Source organism: Solea senegalensis, linkage group LG8, assembly GCF_019176455.1.
Source record: "Solea senegalensis isolate Sse05_10M linkage group LG8, IFAPA_SoseM_1, whole genome shotgun sequence".
Taxonomy (NCBI): domain Eukaryota; kingdom Metazoa; phylum Chordata; class Actinopteri; order Pleuronectiformes; family Soleidae; genus Solea; species Solea senegalensis.
In genome coordinates, this window is record NC_058028.1 from 22,787,429 (window position 1) to 22,807,452 (window position 20,024).

General features: G+C 45.9%; 1 protein-coding gene and 1 pseudogene across 1 annotated transcript; one reads left to right on the plus strand and one right to left on the minus strand.

The window, feature by feature from the left end:
• The first annotated feature begins 6,676 nt into the window (after positions 1 to 6,676).
• Positions 6,677 to 8,070, plus strand: LOC122773585. The gene is made up of 6 exons (XM_044032361.1): positions 6,677 to 6,734; positions 6,822 to 6,887; positions 6,970 to 7,103; positions 7,249 to 7,691; positions 7,823 to 7,904; positions 7,984 to 8,070. The coding sequence occupies exons 1-6, from the start codon at positions 6,677 to 6,679 to the stop codon at positions 8,068 to 8,070; spliced, it is 870 nt and encodes a 289-aa protein (XP_043888296.1).
• Positions 8,071 to 13,802: 5,732 nt separating this feature from the next.
• LOC122774049 lies at positions 13,803 to 13,871 on the minus strand (annotated as a pseudogene).
• Between the last annotated feature and the right edge of the window lie 6,153 nt (positions 13,872 to 20,024).

The window sequence follows — 20,024 nt, forward strand, 5'->3', positions numbered from 1 at the left end:
ACACCCTCTTTTTTTTTTCCTTAAGTATCTGGCATTTGATTTTTTATTTTCATTTACATTACACATAACTTTTATTCAATAATATAGTTTGTATGTAAGGCTTGTAGAAAGAGCTGCACAGCAGACATATGGATTTATAGGTTTAAACTATTGGTTGAGTTCAAGTTTAAAGCCAGTTGGGAGTCGTTTGACTCTCTAAACAGATTCCAGGTGGACTATCGCTTAAAGAATTGGAAAAAGTGTGTCAGTGTTTCTCCAGTTTCATTAATGTGGGTCCTAAATGTCATGATGAGGAGGTATGGGATCTCGCTCCTTGGTCTCGGAGAAACCAGGTGGCTTCAGTCAGGGTAGGCCAGGCTGGCGAGTGGAGAGACCATACTCTACTCAGGACATCCAGATGACTCTGCTCCACACACAGAGGGTCTAGCGTTCATGCTGTCCAAAGGAGCACACTTATCAGCTTATCAGCCAACTTACAAACCACGCATAAGAAAACAAACATCCAAGTGGTACCAACGACACTGATGATGAAGCCGAGGACCAGTTCTACGACCAACTACCTACCATTATCCAGGCCAGGAGAAGAAAGGACATCATGATCTTGATGGGAGACATGAACGCCAAGATAGGGGCAAACAACAACGGCTTTGGGTCAGTCATGGGAAAAGAAGGAGTAGGGACCATGAACGAGAATGGTGAGCGGTTCACAGCAGTGTGTGCAGACAACAACCTTGTCATAGGTGGGTCAGTATTCCAACACAAGAACATCCATAAAGCCACCTGGGTGTCTCCTGACCACACCACGGAAAACAAGACAGACCACATCTGCATTAGCCAGAAGTTTAGGCACACGTTGCTGGATGTCAGAGCTAGAAGACGAGCAGACGCAGGTTCTGACCACCACCACCTCACAGCAAAGATCCAGCTGAAGCTACAACACACAGCTTTTTCAGGATATAGGTACATCAGAACTCTACAAAGTGGCACAACTGGTACCAAGCCCTAGAAATAGAAAACCCAGGCACAGTAGAGGGGATATGGACAGGTCTGAAAAACATTTGAAAAGACACATGCGAAGAAGTGATAGGGAGAAGGAAGACCAATAACAAGCTCTGGATATCCAAAGATACAGACAGAAAAGTGAGTGAGAGGAGGGAGATAAAAGAGGCAGAAGAAATTCATCGAGGATTTAGGGATGGAGGACGAAGGGCTGTTGTGGCAACATCTTGCTTCGTCGATGGCCTACGTTCCTCTAGGAATTTAAAGGCCGAAGAAGAAGAAGATATATTTCAATCAAAATATCACTGTAAAACCTATTAATAATATTTAAATGATAAATAATCAGAAACGTTCATGTTTCCGGATACTGTCAACAATATCACCAAACAAACCTGGTACCAGTTGATATGAAACATTCTTCATACACGTGAATAAAAAGCATGAATTCACTATTTGAACAAAAAAGCTTCCACTTACTTTGAAAAGTACAAAACCTTCGTAAAACATGTCGAGGAACGTGAAAAAAGACGCTGTCTTCTGTTTCTCCGCTGCGGCTGTGCCATCTCTTCTTTTCACTCAGAAATGACCGTCTCCTTACTGCTCAGCCAAGCGGGAAACAGCGCCACCAAAAACCTACTTGTGGTCAGAAATATATTACATCCGTAGTGGTTTAGCACTACCATAGAGAATGAATGGGAAACGTTTTAGGGCCGTTTAGCCAAATAACTATGGGCTGCAATGCACTGGCCCAGGTTCGATTCCCGGCCTATGCGACAGTCTTTATTTTTCCTTGCGTATTCTGGCATTTGATTTTGTAATATATACATGTAGAGTAATACATAGATAATAGATCGATAGCTACCACTGTAATACCTATTACTAATAATATTCACATACTAGATATATTGAAATCAAAGTACCACTGTAAAACCAGCGCCGCCAAAAACCTACTTGTGGTCAGAAATATATTACATACGTAGTGGTTTAGCACTACCATAGAGAATGAATGGCAAACGTTTTAGGGCCTTTTAGCCAAATAACTATGGGCTGCAATGCACTGGCCCGGGTTCGATTCCCGGCCTATGCGACAAATCTTTATTTTTCCTTGCGTATTCTGGCATTTGATTTTGTAATATATACATGTAGAGTAATACATAGATAATAGATTGATAGCTACCACTGTAATACCTATTACTGATAATATTCACATACTAGATATATTGAAATCAAAGTACCACTGTAAAACCAGCGCTGCCAAAAACCTACTTGTGGTCAGAAATATATTACATACGTAGTGGTTTAGCACTACCATAGAGAATGAACGGCAAACGTCTTAGGGCCTTTTAGCCAAATAACTATGGGCTGCAATGCACTGGCCCGGGTTCGATTCCCGGCCTATGCGACAAATCTTTATTTTTCCTTGCGTATTCTGGCATTTGATTTAATATATACATGTAGAGTAATACATAGATAATAGATAGATAGCTACCACTGTAATACCTATTACTAATAATATTCACATACTAGATATATTGAAATCAAAGTACCACTGTAAAACCAGCGCCGCCAAAAACCTACTTGTGGTGGTCAGAAATATATTACATACGTAGTGGTTTAGCACTACCACAGAGAATGAATGGGAAACGTTTTAGGGCCGATTAGCCAAATAACTATGGGCTGTAGTGCACTGGCCCGGGTTCGATAATCTTTATTTTTCCTTGCATATTCTGGCATTTGATTTAATATATACATGTAGAGTAATACATAGATAATAGATGGACAGCTACCACTGTAATACCTATTACTAATAATATTCACATACTAGATATATTGAAATCAAAATACCACTGTAAAACCAGCGCCGCCAAAAACCTACTTGTGGTCAAAAATATATTACATCCATTGGTGGTTTAGCACTACCATAGAGGTTGAATGGGAAACGTTTTAGGGCCGTTTAGCCAAATAGCTGCAGCCCTTATTTATTTGGCTAAACGACCCTAAAACGTTTCCCATTAGACCTCTATGGTAGTGCTAAAATATTTTTGACCACAAGTAGGTTTTTGGCGGCGCTGTTTCCCGCTTGGCTGAACAGTAAGGAGACGGTCTTTTCTGAGTGGAAAGAAGAGGTGGCACAGCATGAACGTTTCTGATTATTTATCATTTAAATATTATTAACAGGTTTTACAGTGATATTTTGATTTCAATATATCTAGTATATGAATATCATTATTAATAGGTGGTGCATTGCCCGGGAATGGGGCCCATAGTTATTTAGCTAAACGGCCCTCAAACGTTTCCCATTCATTCTCTATGGTAGTGCTAAACCACTACGGATGTAATATATTTCTGACCACGAGTAGGTTTTTGGCGGCACTGTCGGCCTATGCGACAATCTTTATTTTTCCTTGCGTATTCTGGCATTTGATTTTGTAATATACATGTAGAATAACAGATAATAGATAGATAGCTACCACTGTAATACCTATTACTTATAATATTCACATACTAGATATATTGAAATCAAAATACCACTGTAAAACCAGCGCCGCCAAAAACCTACTTGTGGTCAGAAATATATTACATCCGTAGTGGTTTAGCACTACCATAGAGGTTGAATGGGAAACTCTTTAGGGCCGCTTAGCCAAATAACTTTGCAGCCCATATTTATTTGGCTAAACGACCCTAAAACGTTTCCCATTCATTCTCTATGGTAGTGCTAAACCACTACGGATGTAATATATTTCTGACCACGAGTAGGTTTTTGGCGGCACTGTCGGCCTATGCGACAATCTTTATTTTTCCTTGCGTATTCTGGCATTTGATTTTGTAATATACATGTAGAATAACAGATAATAGATAGATAGCTACCACTGTAATACCTATTACTTATAATATTCACATACTAGATATATTGAAATCAAAATACCACTGTAAAACCAGCGCCGCCAAAAACCTACTTGTGGTCAGAAATATATTACATCCGTAGTGGTTTAGCACTACCATAGAGGTTGAATGGGAAACGCTTTAGGGCCGCTTAGCCAAATAACTGTGCAGCCCATATTTATTTGGCTAAACGACCCTAAAACGTTTCCCATTCAACCTCTATGGTAGTGCTAAACCACTATGGATGTAATATATTTTTGACCACAAGTAGGTTTTTGGCGGCGCTGTTTCCCGCTTATTTCGGCCTATGCGACAATCTTTATTTTTCCTTGTGTATTCTGGCATTTGATTTTGTAATATATACATGTAAAATAATAGATAATAGATAGATAGCTACCACTGTAATACCTATTACTAATAATATTCACATACTAGATATATTGAAATCAAAATACCACTGTAAAACCAGCGCCGCCAAAAACCTACTTGTGGTCAGAAATATATTACATCCGTAGTGGTTTAGCACTACCATAGAGAATGAAAGGGAAACGTTTTAGGGCCGTTTAGCCAAATAACCTTGCAGCCCATATTTATTTGGCTAAACGGCCCTAAAACGTTTCCCATTCAACCTCTATGGTAATAACAATAATAATAATATTATTATAATATATTTCCTCGATGCAAAATGAGGAACGCTTCACGAATTTGCGTGTCATCCTTGCGCCCCGGGATGTGCCATGTTCGAGATACCTCCTCTGTCCTAAATGTCCTAATTCCTGAAGTCCCGCCTCCCAGCAGCGCAGCGCAATGGAGTTTTCACTGGAAGGTCCTATATAATGTGAACGCAGGGTACAAACACTGCATGTTTTCATTGGACTGTTCTAATTTACTCCTCTACAGGCATTGGCTGTTTGTGTTGCACCCTCAGCGACGGACGGAGTTGCAGGCGGAGTTCAGTACATCGTTGAGCATCATCTCGGTAGACATCACGTAAGTTATGCCGTTTTTGTCTTCATAACAGCAAATACCTCAGCACGATACAGCATTAGTGTTCAGTGTGATTCTATTTCTTTATTGTTGTTGTAAATGTCTTGAAATAATTTGACGAATATTCCGAGTAATATACTTTCGCGGTGTGTGTGTGTGTGTGTGGTGTGTGTGTGTGTGCGGCGCGGTGTGTGTGAGACGGGACGTGCAAATACTGTGTTTGGACGACGGTTTTATATTTTATAGACTCTTGGCTAAGTGTGGTATAAATGCTGGAACGAATTATTGTGAATTTCTTGAAATAATTCGACAAATATCCCGACGTAATATACTTTCGCTGTGTGTATGTGTGTGTGTGTGTGTGAGACGGGACATGCAAATACTGTGTTCGGACGAGGGTTTTATATTCTATAGACTCTTGGCTAAGTGTGGTATAAATGCTGGAACGAATTATTGTGAATTTCTTGAAATAAATCGACAAATATCCCGACGTAATATGCTTTCGCGGTGTGTGTGTGTGTGTGTGTGTGCGCCAGACAGTATGTCACTGACAGCCATTGTCAATTCGTAATGTCTGATATGCTGATTAAAGTTGACAGTATTACCCTAATACTCCTAATGGGCTGCTGATTGATATCCTGACATTACCCCATTGATATAAACAGTGGTATTCTAACACCCTGGAGAGAGGTCATGTGTAACAACAGTGCAATTAGTCAGTGAAGTGTATTATAATGTACTGTTATGCTGCTTCTTGTCTTTCAGAAAATGGCTTTTGCTCCCGCCTTCCGCTTCGAGCCCTCCTCCAATGAGCTCACCCTTCGTCCTTCTGCTGCCGCGGTGGCCCTGGCCACAAAACACCGGCAGCAGACCACTGCCATTGTGAGGAGGACACAGAGGTCTGACGTCCTTGAGGCTGAGGCGAGGGCTAGAGCCTCTGAAAAGGGGGACGTCTCTGACGAAATGGTGCTGGCTGAGACCGAGCTCCAGTTTGGCCAGTACTGGGGCCAAACCTTTCGGTGGCTGCTTGAAAATGATGTGGGGTACGTGGTCTCCATCTTGGCATCCCACCAGAAGGAGAGAGAGGGAGGGATGACCATGAGAACGCCCCTCATGTCAAACAAGGACGCTCTTGCCTCCTACGCAAGGCTTTTCCCACCCATGGTGACAGCCATTGCCAGGCGTAGGTTGTGCGAGAGCTCCAAGCAGGTATGGCAGGTCGTTCCTTCCTGCAGCTGTTAGACTACAACAAACACTGCTCGCAGTAGACCACACAGAACCAGGCTTCCACGTGCAATATACTGTCAATTTGCAATATACCTATACATATTCATACTGCAAATATCAAGTCCAAACTGTGTATATTGTGCAGTTTATAAAGTACGTCCTACATTCTATTTCTAACATATTTTTTGCAGTCAAAGTGTTAACATGTTTGTATGTTGTATTTTTCTTTTTTTGGTCATGCATGTTTATTACTTATTATCTTCATCTTTACTGTTTTGCTGCTATAACAATGCAAATTTCTCCTCTGCGGGACAAATAAAGGACTATCTTATCTCTTCAGAGTACAAATGAGGTGGATGACACGCTGTTGGGGTTTGGTGAGCATGCGCACCGTTCGTACAAGTCCTTGTACAATGCGAGGGACCGGGAGAGTCGAACGTAAGTAGTGTGTGCGTGCGTGTGTGTGTGTGTGTATGTACACTGCATGTGTGTCTGTGTTTATTATGTGTGTTTTTCTTTGCTCTGTTACAGCTTTGTGGCTTGGTTACGCAAGCAAAAGAAGCTAGGCGCTGGGTCCAGGATGGATACTTTCCAGAAGTATGTGCTGGCCCGGGACAAACAATCAGAGCCACAGCCAGGTAACTGCACTGCACTGTCTACAAAACAGCCTGTGCTTTCAACAGTACACCAGTGCTTCATCTGTGCATGTTGTCCTTTGCCACCAGGCACCTCCTCCTGCGACCTATCTGACGCTGAGATGCTTGCCGCTGCCGCCGAGGTCGACTCTCCCAGTAAGTGTACATTTTGATGAATGGTGAATTCACTTGTTATGCACTTGTAATGCATCGCCCTAACACTGACATGTGTTGTCAGGCACGTCCAGGGACACCCCAACAGCTGTGGTCTCCTCTTCCTCTCTCTCCTCCTCCAAGCAGCCACTGGAAGGGCCAGGGCCAGGGCCAGGGCCAGTACCGATGGCTCCTCCGAAACCTGTCTCTGGCAAAGAGGTATGTATGGTGTGTGTGCGTGCGTGCGTGCGTGCGTGCGTGCGTGCGTGCGTGCGTGCATGCGTGCGTGTGTTAATGTGTGCCTGTCTGCTGCACACTCACTAACTGTGTCTCTGCTGTGTGCTGTGTGCTGTGTGTGTTTCAGCTGCTTCCCGTCAGCTGGAGGCAGACGCTGCCAGAAGAGCAGCAGGAGTGGGTGGGCCGGGCGCTGTTCAAGAGGGAACCCAGCGGGAAGGTGGTCCTCACCACGCCGCTCAAACTGTGGTGGCACCCTCCTGGCCCCCGGCCCCTCTACACACAGCTCCCCGCCAATGCTCACGCCTTCTTCCAGCGCCCCTTCTTTCTGTGGATGCCCTATCGGATGTGGGCATATCGTTTGAAGTGCCCTGCCGATGGGCGGAAACTGATGGGCGCTGGATTATACAAGACCGTCCGGAGGGTCTTGGACATGAGCGGGTGGTACTTCATGGCCACAGAGTACCTTGAGTGCCCCGCCTGTCACAAGAAGATTGTGAGCTGGTCACGGGACATCTTAGACCAGCTGGACCTCGCGCACCGCGATCAGTTTCCAGCTGTTCTCACGTACAAGTATGTCACTTTAAGGCATTCAACATTTCCTCGACAATGCATTTTTTTGTTGTTGTTGTTGTTGTTGTTGTAGTAGTAGTAGTTAACTATATTTGTCTCTGTTGTCTGTACACTCTCTGTTTCCACCCCAGGTTGTCCTGTGACATGGCGGTGATTGGGCAGATGAAGGAGCGCACCCTGGGCAACGGTGTGGCTCGCCTCCGTGCCTCCCTGGTGGAGCATCACTCCAGGGAGTGGATGGCGCGGACGATCCAGTACCTTTCCGTGCTTGACAAGCTTATGGCGCCTGGAGCGGCACCAAAAGAGGCGGCGCTCCCAGACCTGGCGAAGGTGCCCGGACTCGCCTGGTTTGGCTGGGTGTACGTCCTGGATGCCATGACCAGGCTGGACAACACCAAGGCCAAGGTGACGTCCATTTTTGGTGACATCCTTAAGATGGACTCCACCAAGAAGGTGAAATTTCTCACTCACTCACTCACTCACTCACTCTCTCCACTGTGCCTTCACCCTGTATGACGTCGTTGTGCCGTGTGTCTAAATGTGTGTTTGTGCTGTGTCTGGCAGATCACCAAAAAGCTTGCAGGCACTGCCGCCGGCTCGGCCGCCTGGATGGCCAACGTTGGCAACGAGTACGGGCAGGTACTCGTGTCCGTCCTCACGGCAGCCGAGGGGGACGGACTGACCAACATGGCAGGCGGCCTGATGCGGAGGTACAGCGAAGCCGGAAAGGCCCCTCCAAAGGTCATGTACGTGGACCGGGACTGCTGTGCCGCCGTGGGTACGTCGTCAGTACACCACATGTTCCACGAGTGGCACGAGCTGGTGGTCAGGCTCGACGTGTGGCACCTCATGCGACGCTTTGCGAGGGGTGTCACCACAGACAGCCACCAGCTCTACGGCCTCTTCATGGCGAGGCTGTCCTTTGCCATCTTCGAGTGGGACGCCGGAGACGTCGCCCGCCTGAGAGAGGCCAAGCAGTCCGTGGAGGGGGAGGACGCCCAAATCAAGCTGTCCGCCAAGGAGCTCGCTCGGCATTGTCGACGCCGTACGAGGGGTGCGGCGGAGACAGAACGGCTCGTCCGGGAGGTGCTGGACGCCTTCTGGGACATGACGGACACCCTGGGCGTCCGGTTGATCGACCACGCCCGCATGGAGGAGATCTGGAGCACACAGCGCCGCCACCTCCACTGCATCCAGGACCCGGAGGGGGTGGAGCTGTACGCCCAGACAGGTGAGCTCACCAAGGGCGGTGTTAAGCTCCCCGTCTACCGGTGCGCACGTGGCTCCACTTCCCTCGAGTCCTTCCACCTGCACCAGTGCCGCTTCATTCCAGGTCATTCATTTTACAACACATTTACATCTTGTTTTTTCTTTCTTTCTTTATTTATTTCTTTCTTTCTTTCTTTCTTTCTTTTTTTTTATACATTGCTTCTCACTCACACTTTGCTCTCTTCCTTCACCTCTAGGTACATCTGCGAGTGACTTACACTTCCAGGTGTACCTGCTGGAGGGCCTGGTGCGGTGGAATGAAAACCGCGGACGAGCGGCAGTCCAGGGAGGTCAGCGATCGGCGCTGCGGTGCTACAGTGCCCAGCAGCAGCACGTGTTCAACCGGCTGGCCCATCGGCTCAAGGGGCTCAAGCCGGTTGTCGACTACACCCAGCCCAGGGAGTACACAGGTACAGAGAGATCAGCGACAGAGCGTTTGTTGCTGTTGTCTTGGGGCATCTGCTCATGTGTGTTTGTGTGTGTGTCTCACTCGCTCTCTGCAGGGGAACTCTTGGGGGTGGAGTATTTGTACGCCCAGACGGGCGCTGTGCTCCAGCAGTGTCCCAACGCTCCGGAAGTGACCGACGACGCCGAGGACGACGAGGACGGCGGCGGCGGCGGCGGCACACTGACCGACGAGGGCTTTGAGGAGGAGGAGCCAGAGGACCCGGAGGAGATCCGTCTCCTGGCCCATCACGACGCTCTCCTCCAGGAGCCCCACAGTGTGCCTGTGCGTGAGGCCTCGTCATCCCAGTTGGGAACTCCACCACCCCCCGTACCACCCGAACCCCCCGAGGACGACAGGATGGAGGTGCAGCAGGCTGAGGAGGATGAAGTGAGTAGACAGTTGCCTGTTAACATTTCATATTCATGATGAGTAAAAAAAGTCTAAAAATAATGACAATCAAGTTATTAATAATCTATAGTCTTATAAATATACTGTGTATCTGTGTATCAGTCTGTATACTGTATATCTTAATAAATGTAAACTGCTTTTGTATTGAACCAACATTAAGTGTGCTGCACTCACATTTTTGCTGTAACAATAGCTGATGTACCAAGATCAAAACTTTGCTGATTTTCTCAAGAAACTTGCAGCGTCGCATCATGTGCCGTGTCTGTGTGTTGTGCTTTTTTTCAGGACGTCGTTGGGCCAGACGGTCAACCCGGTTACCAACACGTGGTGGCCCTGGCCCAGGGCCTCGTGGAGCTGCGTCACCACGCCTTTGTCACCGCTCGTCAGTCCAGGGAGGTTGTCGCTCTCTGGGAGAAGCTGACTGAGAGGGACAAGGCACCGGTGATCTTCCCCCGCCGCCACCAGGACAGGCTGGTCAAAGGTCGATTCAAGACCAGCAACCGGCACGCTCACACGCCAGGAGTGGAGAGTGTGAAGCGGTACAAAGTCACTGCATTAACAGTTTTTTTTTTTTTACAGCCTGCTATAGTCAGTAACTAACACATTCTCCTCTCTCTCTCTCTCTCTCTCTCTGCAGTGTCGCCCCGTCTCCTAAAGCCAGCAGGCTTGTTGAAGCCATTATGCTGGAGCTGTGTCGCATTCACACCCAGGACACCAGGACGCTCGCCGGGGTCCGCATCAACCGCTGGGCTGGCGTTGTGAGGGACTACAAGCGGATCTGGGAGAACGTGGTCCACTGTCCTGCCCTCATGGCGTGCACCCGGATCCAGCTGTATGATGTCAAGCAGCGGACCCTGTCGATGTGGTAAGTCAATATGCTTTGGCTCGCAGCACTGATGTGTGTGTGTGTGTGTGTGTGTGTGTGTGTGTGTGTGTGTTTGTTGTCATGATTAATATCTTTGTCATGATAAATCATGCATTGTTTCTTGTCCGTTTTTTATTTCTTGTAAGGCACAATCAGAGGAGCAAGACGATGATGAGGGACACCATCACCACCGCAGTTACGGGGCCCAGCGCTCCCCAGACTGCAGCAGAGCCCCTGCCTGCCCCACGGGCTCCACTGCAGGAGCCCCAACAGCCAGACCAGCCCCTTGAGCACCACGTGCCCGCGGATGCCTCGGGCCTGGCTGTCACTATCAGAGGGCCGCTGGCCCCAGAACTGTTTGACCTCATTGTCGACCAACAGAGTGCCACCACCTCCTCAGCGTCAGCCGCCGCCGCCGCCGCCGCCACCACCACCACCACCTCCTCAGTGGACACCCACCACCACCACCACCACCACCACCGCAGCCACTGCTCCAGCCGTCGCTCCAGCCATCATCGTTCCAGCCGTTCCCCGCTCTACTGCCTGGAGGCGCCGGGTACACGCTGAGATGGAGCGTCGTGCTCGGGAGCTAGGGAACTTTGCAAAGCCCTACAAGAAGGTTCCCCAGTTCATGTGCAGGCGCTGTGGCCACCCAAAGACCAAGCAGTATGGCCACAGCCGCTACAAACGGGGGACCTTCTGTGCCCAGGCTGACGGGGGGACTGTGGAGCAGTGGCTGTCGGCAATGAAGGACAGAGAGCGCGAGGAGGCTGCTGCTGCTGCTGCTGCTGCTGCCGCCGCCGCCGCCGCCGCCGCCGCCGCTGCTGCTGCATCCACCGCCCCCGCCAACACCAACACCACCCCTAACCGCACCATATTCCCAGCACCCTAAAAAATGTGTATATACTGTAAATATGTAAATAAAAATATGTAAATAGTACATAAATATGTTCATAGTTTTTTATGTTAATACATTCTTGGTTTTGCAACAGACCAGAGAGAGGACTGTCCCGAGCCAGAGGGTGTGTATTTAATCTGTGTGTGCCAAGTGCATGCATCTGGTTCATTGTGGACATTAACTGTGCAAAGTATGATGATGCTGAGTGAAATTACAGAGGTGTTAGTGAAGAGATGCCTAGGTGACTCTTGTTTGGAAATATATACCACAAAAATGCATTAAACTCATTTAATTTTATTTAGACCTACATGTCACTATTGGTCTAATCAAAACGTGTTAAAAAATCAAGACATGTGGGCAGTGGCATGCACAGATAGACACTAGGTGGTGCTATAGTACCTGCCCTTTGCTCTCTGGACCAAGTTTTGAAAGTTAGACGTGACGTGATCATATGGAAGAGGATTATGGCCACAGGGGAAAGAAACATTTTAGCTGTGGTCAGAATTGTTGTTGTTTTGCTCTTTGCACTTGGCGTTTACTCCGTGTTTGGTGAACATCCATTTTCTTTTCTTTTTTCTCCTTTTCTTTTTTTTTTTAAAAGTTTCTGAGCTTTCTGTTTAGCTATCAAAGAAAGCTAAACATGCCTTTGATACGTGTGTATGGCATCCCCCGGCACCGGGAAGAAGAGTCATCCATCCGCGCGCAGCAGCCAAAAGGAAGGTGGCCACCCTCTACAAACGGAGAAGGATGCAGCAGGACAAGAGGATGCTGGAGGAAGCGAAAGAGATTCCGACACGCGAGCCGGGAGCCGCCTGCGCTAACTGTGGCAAGCAGCCCATGAACCTGGACACGGGACATGCCTTGTACAAGGGAGACATGTATTGCGAGTTGGCGAAGGGCCCGGGGGGACGCACGGCTCGTAAGTGGCTCGCGGATGTGTACACCATGGCAATTCCCAGAACGACTCTCTGGAGGATGAACAAAGCCAAGGCGGGGCAGGTCGAGGCTGGGCCGCCTCCTCCTCCTCCTCCTCCTCCTACTACTCCTCCTCCTGAGCCTTTGGGGAGGAAGCGCAAGTGTCGTCGTCCTCCTCCTCCTCCTGAGCCTTTGGGGAGGAAGCGCAAGTGTCGTCCCGTCTCCTCCAGCTCTTCCATCCCCGGCCCATCTGCACCTCCTACCCCCGCTCCTCCTACCCCTGTGCCTCCTACCCGTAGACGGAAGCACAAGCCGCACAAGCCGCACATCTGCCAGCTGTGCCTCCAGCCATCACAAAAAGACTTTGGGCACAGCAGGTTTGAGGGGATAACTTTCTGTGCCCTTTATTCCGGCAAAAGTGTGAAGCAGTGGCTGGCTGAGATGAGAGACCTAAAGGCACGCAAACTGTTGTAAATGTTATGTGTGTAGTGGAAAATGAAATATGGCTTCCATATCAAAACAATGTCAATGTCAAACCAATGTTGCTGCTCAGGCATAAATGTATGTATTGACATTTAATAAATGAATGAACAACAATAAATGAAGGTCTAAAGTTTTATTGCACGCACACACATTGTAGCATCATGAACGAAATCACATTGGCGCTTTCTAAACCAGTTCACTGGGGGAGTTTGGATTTGAACTCGCGACTTTGGAGTTGACTGGGGGAGGTTGGATTTGAACTCGCGACTTTGGAGTTGACTGGGGGAGGTTGGATTTTAACTTGCGACTTTGGAGTTGACATTGGAACAGAAGAAATATTCAGAAGAGCAATCGCTGGAGGAGCGGCCGATGCTCCGGCCGACAGAGTCACCCACCATTTTCAAGTCTGCAGGCATAAGCATTAATGGTTGGTGTCAGTATTATTGTATTAACAAACAACAACAACAACAACAACGACAATAATAATAATAATAATAATAACATGACGATCTATCCATTATCTCATCATTACACTTACATCTTACAAAGTAATGACACCTTGCGCAGCAAGGAAGTTGCAGCCTTGCAGCTTTGTGCTGGCTGCTGGCTGGCGGGGCGGCCGGTACGCGAACTCGCGAACATCGGACTCGAGTTGTATGTCCGCCTGTCTCGCTGGGGCGGAAAAAAAGAACTCTCGGCTTGTCTGTCCGCCCGCCGCCGACTAAAAAGGCAGATTATTCCGAATTTCGCGTCGCGCGGCCGGAACCGGCGCCGGGGTCACCGGCGGCGCCGCAAAAGGGCGCCGCGGCGCGGGCGGACCGTTTTTTGCGCAGGGGCCATGCTAATCTTCTCTGTATCGATCCAATTTTAGTATACGTGTTACCGAAGTAACACGTCCTGAAGGCAGTCACTGGGAGCTGCATATAGGCCTCCAGGTTCGCTGTGTAATTCAGTCGTGGTGCTGAGGCCGACAATTGCAGCGCCATCAGAGAACTTCTGCAGGTGACAGGAGGGGGAGCGGTAGGAGAAGTCTGCAGTGTACAGGCTGTCTTGTGTCAGTGAGAGCCCGCCTCAACCTGTACTGTGATGCACAGAAAAAAACAGTTTGAGCCAGTCTAAACTTTCAGTGTACAAAGGCTATCACTTTCATATGCACAGAGGTCAGACAGCACACGATGAAGGTTAACAATAGCCTCGTCGTCAGGCAGAAATACATCTTATGGCACATGGCATAGTAATTTTCCATTACACCATGTCCCGGGATAGTCGCGGTCAGCCATGTCTCCGTGAACAGCATGACGCTGCAGTGCCGGCACTCCCTCTCACGCCAGCTCAGCGCCGCTAACTCGTTCATCTTATTTGGGAGAGATCTTACATTTCCCATCATGATGGACGGGGGAACAGGTCTGAAGCGTCTCCTTCCCGCACGGTGCTGGGCTCCAGCGCGACACCCCCGTCGTCTCCTCCTCAGCCCACGGGGGACATCGGGTCGCTGCTCCAGCAGCACAGCTGTATAGTGGAGCGCCAAAAGCTGATCCCTACTGTAAACAATAGAGCCGTGGCTCCACACTGGATCCCCAGACACGGCCGGAAAGTGTAAAAAAACACAGCAACAGGGCCACAACAACCACGGTGTACTTGGGGCCCATGGTGCCCGTAGTTAAGTAAAGCAGACACACTAAGAGAAGTAGGAAAAGACGGAGTCTAAAAGGAAAAAAGGCTAGAAAGTAGCAAGAGCTGCTGCAACAGGCTGCCACACGGGAGGCGCCATGTTGAAAGGATCAGTGATGACGATGAACTGTCTGCTATCGCGTGAGTTTTGGCGTTCATCTTTGCTGTTCTGTGTTGGAGTGTTGATCCTTCTTTTTGGAAGAGAGCTCAGGACAGCATCGTAGGTGGCTGATAGTTGGCGTCTTAGGCCACCTGCTCTTTTGAGTGATGGCTTCTCCAGGTCGATGGCTTCTTTCAAAAGAACAAGCCTGGCAGTGCAACTGAAAAGTGGTGAAGTGCCTGCCTCTCTTAATGCGGAAAATGTACCCGAGACAGGGTTAAAAGCCCACCTTGCCCCTGCCAGCTTCACACTGGCCTCAATACAAGATATTTGAATGTTTAAAAGAAACTGACAACAAGTTTGACTTTACTTTCATGAAGAACTTCTAAATGCATTACCAGCTGAGCTCCAGAATTGAAACAGAGGGACAAATACAGCACAATGACCTGTAGGGAGAAGCCAGGGATTAGCCAATATCGAAGCCGGGCCAAGCAATTTTTTACTCTACGGCCCTAAAACTTTTCCCATTCATTCTCTACAGTAGTGCTAAACCACTATGGATGTAATGCACCTCCCGGCCACTCGCAAGTTTGGCGCTGTTACATTACATTACGTAATCCAAAGTGACTTACAATCAGCCAGGGGTGGAGTCGAACTTTCGACCATGATGTCTTTCGCACACAGGGTACCAGTCTTAACCATTGAGACACTCATTGAGACAGTAAATAATGTATTGAATGAAGCATAGTTAATAATACACAGCTGTACGCAGCTCTCCTGTGATGGACTGGTTAAAGTGTTATTTTACAGCTACTCCAGTAACATTCATCATAGTATCTGGTAACAACAACTGGATAAGGAAGGACATTAATAGTCATTCATCAACATGACACTACTGCACACTTGACTGTGGTCTGGTGAGGTCTATAGCAGACAATTTATCATCATCATTGAAACTAACCATGACCTTTCACACCTTGACTCAGGTGAAACCAACAGGCTTAAAATTGCTAAGGTATGAATGACTTACATAGTTTAACATAGTGACTCTCTCGACAAGTATTCTGCCCACACGGGCTAAACACCTGGGGCCTCATGTACAGTATAAACCGTGCGTACGCACAAAATAACGGTGTACACTTGATTTCATGCACAGACGGCATGTATAAATATGTACTTGGCGTGGAAGTTTGCAGATCGCGGTGCAAACTCTCAAGCTGCTGTGAGAATTTGCGGAGCACTCCGCAAACTCTTGTCAGGTGGAGGCCCTGCAATATTAAGCTTTACAGTGCCAAACATGAATTATTCCGTAACAAACCATGCTGATACATCATGTACGTTTCAACATATGTGGATAACATCACACACACAGACTACAAACCTGTGTGTGTGTTACTTTATTTACTTTACTGTGTGAGTGAGTGAGAGAGGGAGACTCACTTGCTTACTTTGAGCAAATTACTGAAATTCATTTTCCACAGATGAACATTTTCTTCATGTAACACAGCGATGTAAATAGGACACACAGCTGCTGACATGAACACATGAACACACGTCAGTCTATGATGTTTTAAACACTCCTAACTAAAGTTACGGACTAATTTGACGAATTTAACGAAATAACTGCAAAACAGTTATTCCACCACCGCTGCGCCTTTCATCGGAAGAGAAAGGCTATGTCGGTGCGTGCTCGTCACCCGCTGGAGACTCCCCAGCTTCCACAATACAGTCAGTGACAGTAATGAATCGTTACATGGAGTAAGTCAGTGAGCTCCGTCTGCTTATTCTGTGTATAATGTGTGTCGATGATGACGTGTTCTTATTACCAAAACTTGTGGATGAGGACAGAACTCTAATCTCTGGGACTGTGGCCTGGGTCCCACCATATGCAAAAGCCAGGAAAGGCACTTTCATTATCGCAACTGCCTTCACAGCCAGAACTCATTGACACTACATTAAAACTCCCATCGCACAATTTCTTTCAGCTACATCCATTTTTCATATGTAAACCAGAGAGTGACATCATGGTGAGACTAATAAACAATTATGTACTTCCATATCTTCATGGCTATCTAAGCCAGATGTAGTGTCAGCTGATGTCAATCGGCCTCGAGCGATTGTTGGCACCAGTGAACAATACTACACCTTTGCTTCACGCCTTAGCTGTAGAATGTGCAACATACCGGTACCAATACCTTCATTTCGATACTGGCTCCTGATTGACACTTCGATACCAGTTTTATAATATAATTTCTAAAAAAACTACAAATTATTTTCAGTGCAAAAATAACAATTTGACATTAGAACACAAAACATGACAATAACATGGTTGTATTATTATTACTCAAAAACCATAATCTAGGCTGAGATAACCTAGGCTTAACTGGTCAACAACATCAACAGCTTACTCACCTCCACTGTAGAAAAGGGGGGGGAGGGGGGGGAGAGTGGCTCAGTGGCTACCCTATGTGCAAAAAACATCATCGTCGCAAGTTCGATTCCACCCCTCACTGACTTAACTCAATTCCATTGTAAGTCACTTTGGATAAAAGCGTCTGCTAAATGACATGTAATGTAATGTAAAAAAAGGGTAGCAAACCTTTAACAATAAAGTAGTGTGTGAAAACATTCACACTGACTGGCCTTGTCCTCCTCCTCATATCAGGTTCAGAGGCTACTGTGAGGACAAGTTGGCGACTAATCTAGAAATCGACCAATGAATAAATCACTGCAGCCCAACAGAGAATGGTCCAAAAAAGAAAATATCCATTGAACAGAGTGGAATGACCAGACATGGCCTGTTCAAAAGTGAGCAAAGTTGATTCAGAAAACGTACAGAGAGCAAGCTTAAGTGAATGGACGCAGAGCAATACATGTTCATTCTTCCAACAGCAAGTACTAAACCTTTATGTCTCATATGTTGTGAAACAGTTGCATTGATCAAAAGTGTGAACGTTAAGCGCCAATACGAGATGGAACACAGATCCTTAGAGGAAACATATACTCAGCAGTCCGAAGTGAGAGTGCACAAAACAACCGAGCTGAAAGCACAGTATGAAAGATCTGCCCGACTAATCACACAGTAATTTACAGCCCAGCAACATGCAAATGAATGTTCACTGAAGAATGCATGGATTTTGGGGCAACATAAAAAAAAAAACATTCAGTGACGGGACAGTTGTGAAGGAGTGCTTGAACACGGCTGCCGAGACGTTATTTGTTAGTAAATAAAAATATGAATTGGAATGAAGACATTTAGTACCTATTTTATTTTACATGAAACATTGTCTCAACTGTCTTGTGATCATTGTCTTAGGAAAGAAGAAAAGTAGAAAAGAAATGTGAAGAGGGGGCTGTTTAAAGCTCTGTTTGAGCTTTAAGAGTTTGCCATGCCTCAAGTTCATTGTGCAGGCTACAAGACTAATTTTATGTATGGTATGGACAACAATTTCTTTCTTTCTATCCTATTTTAAAAATGGAAAATAACTTGAAATGATAAGTTGATTTATTTGCAGTTGTTAGATGCAATTTAGACATTACAAGGGAAATTTTAGTAACTGGACTAGAGATGTCACAATTATTTGATTTCACAATGAAGTATTAAATGCTACGGCATATTAATCTCACTCTGAACTGACTTCAAAACTTGAAAGCCCCGCGGCTCTGTACGCCAGACTAAAGGTAAACGCACAGTAACTGGGTTGAATTACATTAAAGTTCAACTAACAAAACGTTGAATTGGTAGGAAATTAAATGTTAGTGTGTCATTTGCAATTAATTGTGTACAACACGTGTTTGATTTTCAATGTCGATGAGTAAAATGGCATTCACTTAAGGTTACGTTATACGTAATGTGATGTACGTTTCATTTATTACAAATGTATTTGTGTCATTGTAATTTAATCATGAACTAAACAAACCACAATAACAGATATGTTTTATATCTGGCTACATACAAGTAGATTATTAATAATAGTAATTATTAAAACAATTACAATAAACTTAAACATTTGGTATAGATGATAGTTGATAACTTAAATAATTTAATGTTCAAAAATATTTGTGTACTGTAGTTTACAGAAAGAAGCCTCCTAAGTCCAGGTCCTGTAGCCGTTCATAGTTAATATGTAGCATTTTTTATTGTTTACAGAGCAGTGATGAGTTGAACTATACTTCAATGGGATTATTGTCATTTTTCCTCTACGTTTTGGTTACTTTACTTTGTTGCTACATTATTTAGTTATGTTGGCATCAAAAGATATAAATAAATAAATTCAATTTTAAGACCTATAAGCAGTGTTCATGGTATTTTACACATTCATAGTGTTGCAAAATCAATTGACGCATAATAATCACGATAATTGTAATATTGTGTTTAATTCACTGACAATAATTTTACCACAAAAAAAATATAATCCTGACATCCCTAAACCAGGTGCCACTCCTACAACTTAATTACGTGTCTTATGAAACTAATTAAGTGGCAGGTGAGTGTATGTGAAGTATGACAGACACAGAACTGGACACAACGCAAGTGATATAGGATTCACAAATCATAAATGATGAATTAGTGGTAAGGAAGATAAGACAAATGACAAACGCTGTATATTATACACGAAAATGTTACTCATGAGACAAAATCTACAATGTCATGTCATTCACCATCTATTTCACGAGTTAAAACAGTGGTCATTAGGTAATTCTGAAGCGAGGCTCAAACACTCAATGACCAGACAATACTAACGCCGAGTTTATACACAGTATTGCTCGCGTGCAGACGACAGGTGGATTTTAATGACGTGACATGAGAGAAAGATTGAAGGGTTAAGGTGAGCAGGTTAGCTGAGCCTACCTTTGTCTTTCACAAGTTTCTCCTTTTCCCTCTTATCCAATACTGGGTCCAACAACGACGTCTTTAAACACCTCTCCCTGCTCCTCCGTCGTCGGACAGCGGACAGATAAACTTCTTCCCCCGTAAACTCCTTCCAAAACTTTAACGTGGGAGGCTTACGAGTGGGCGGGTCAACTGTCAGTCATGTTTTGTAATTTGACCAATCAGAATCTTCCAATCATCTGTCATTCAAAATCGAGCCAATTTATTATTTTCAAAAGATGCCATATTTAAGATATGTGTCACATAAAATAGCAATGACATATTATCAGAGATGAAGAAAAACAGTTAATTAAAATACTGGCTTCACTGAAAACAAAGGTGCAGCCGGTGAATTATTTTATTAAATTTCAGTTCACTGATTAAGGATACTAATGTTGGTTTA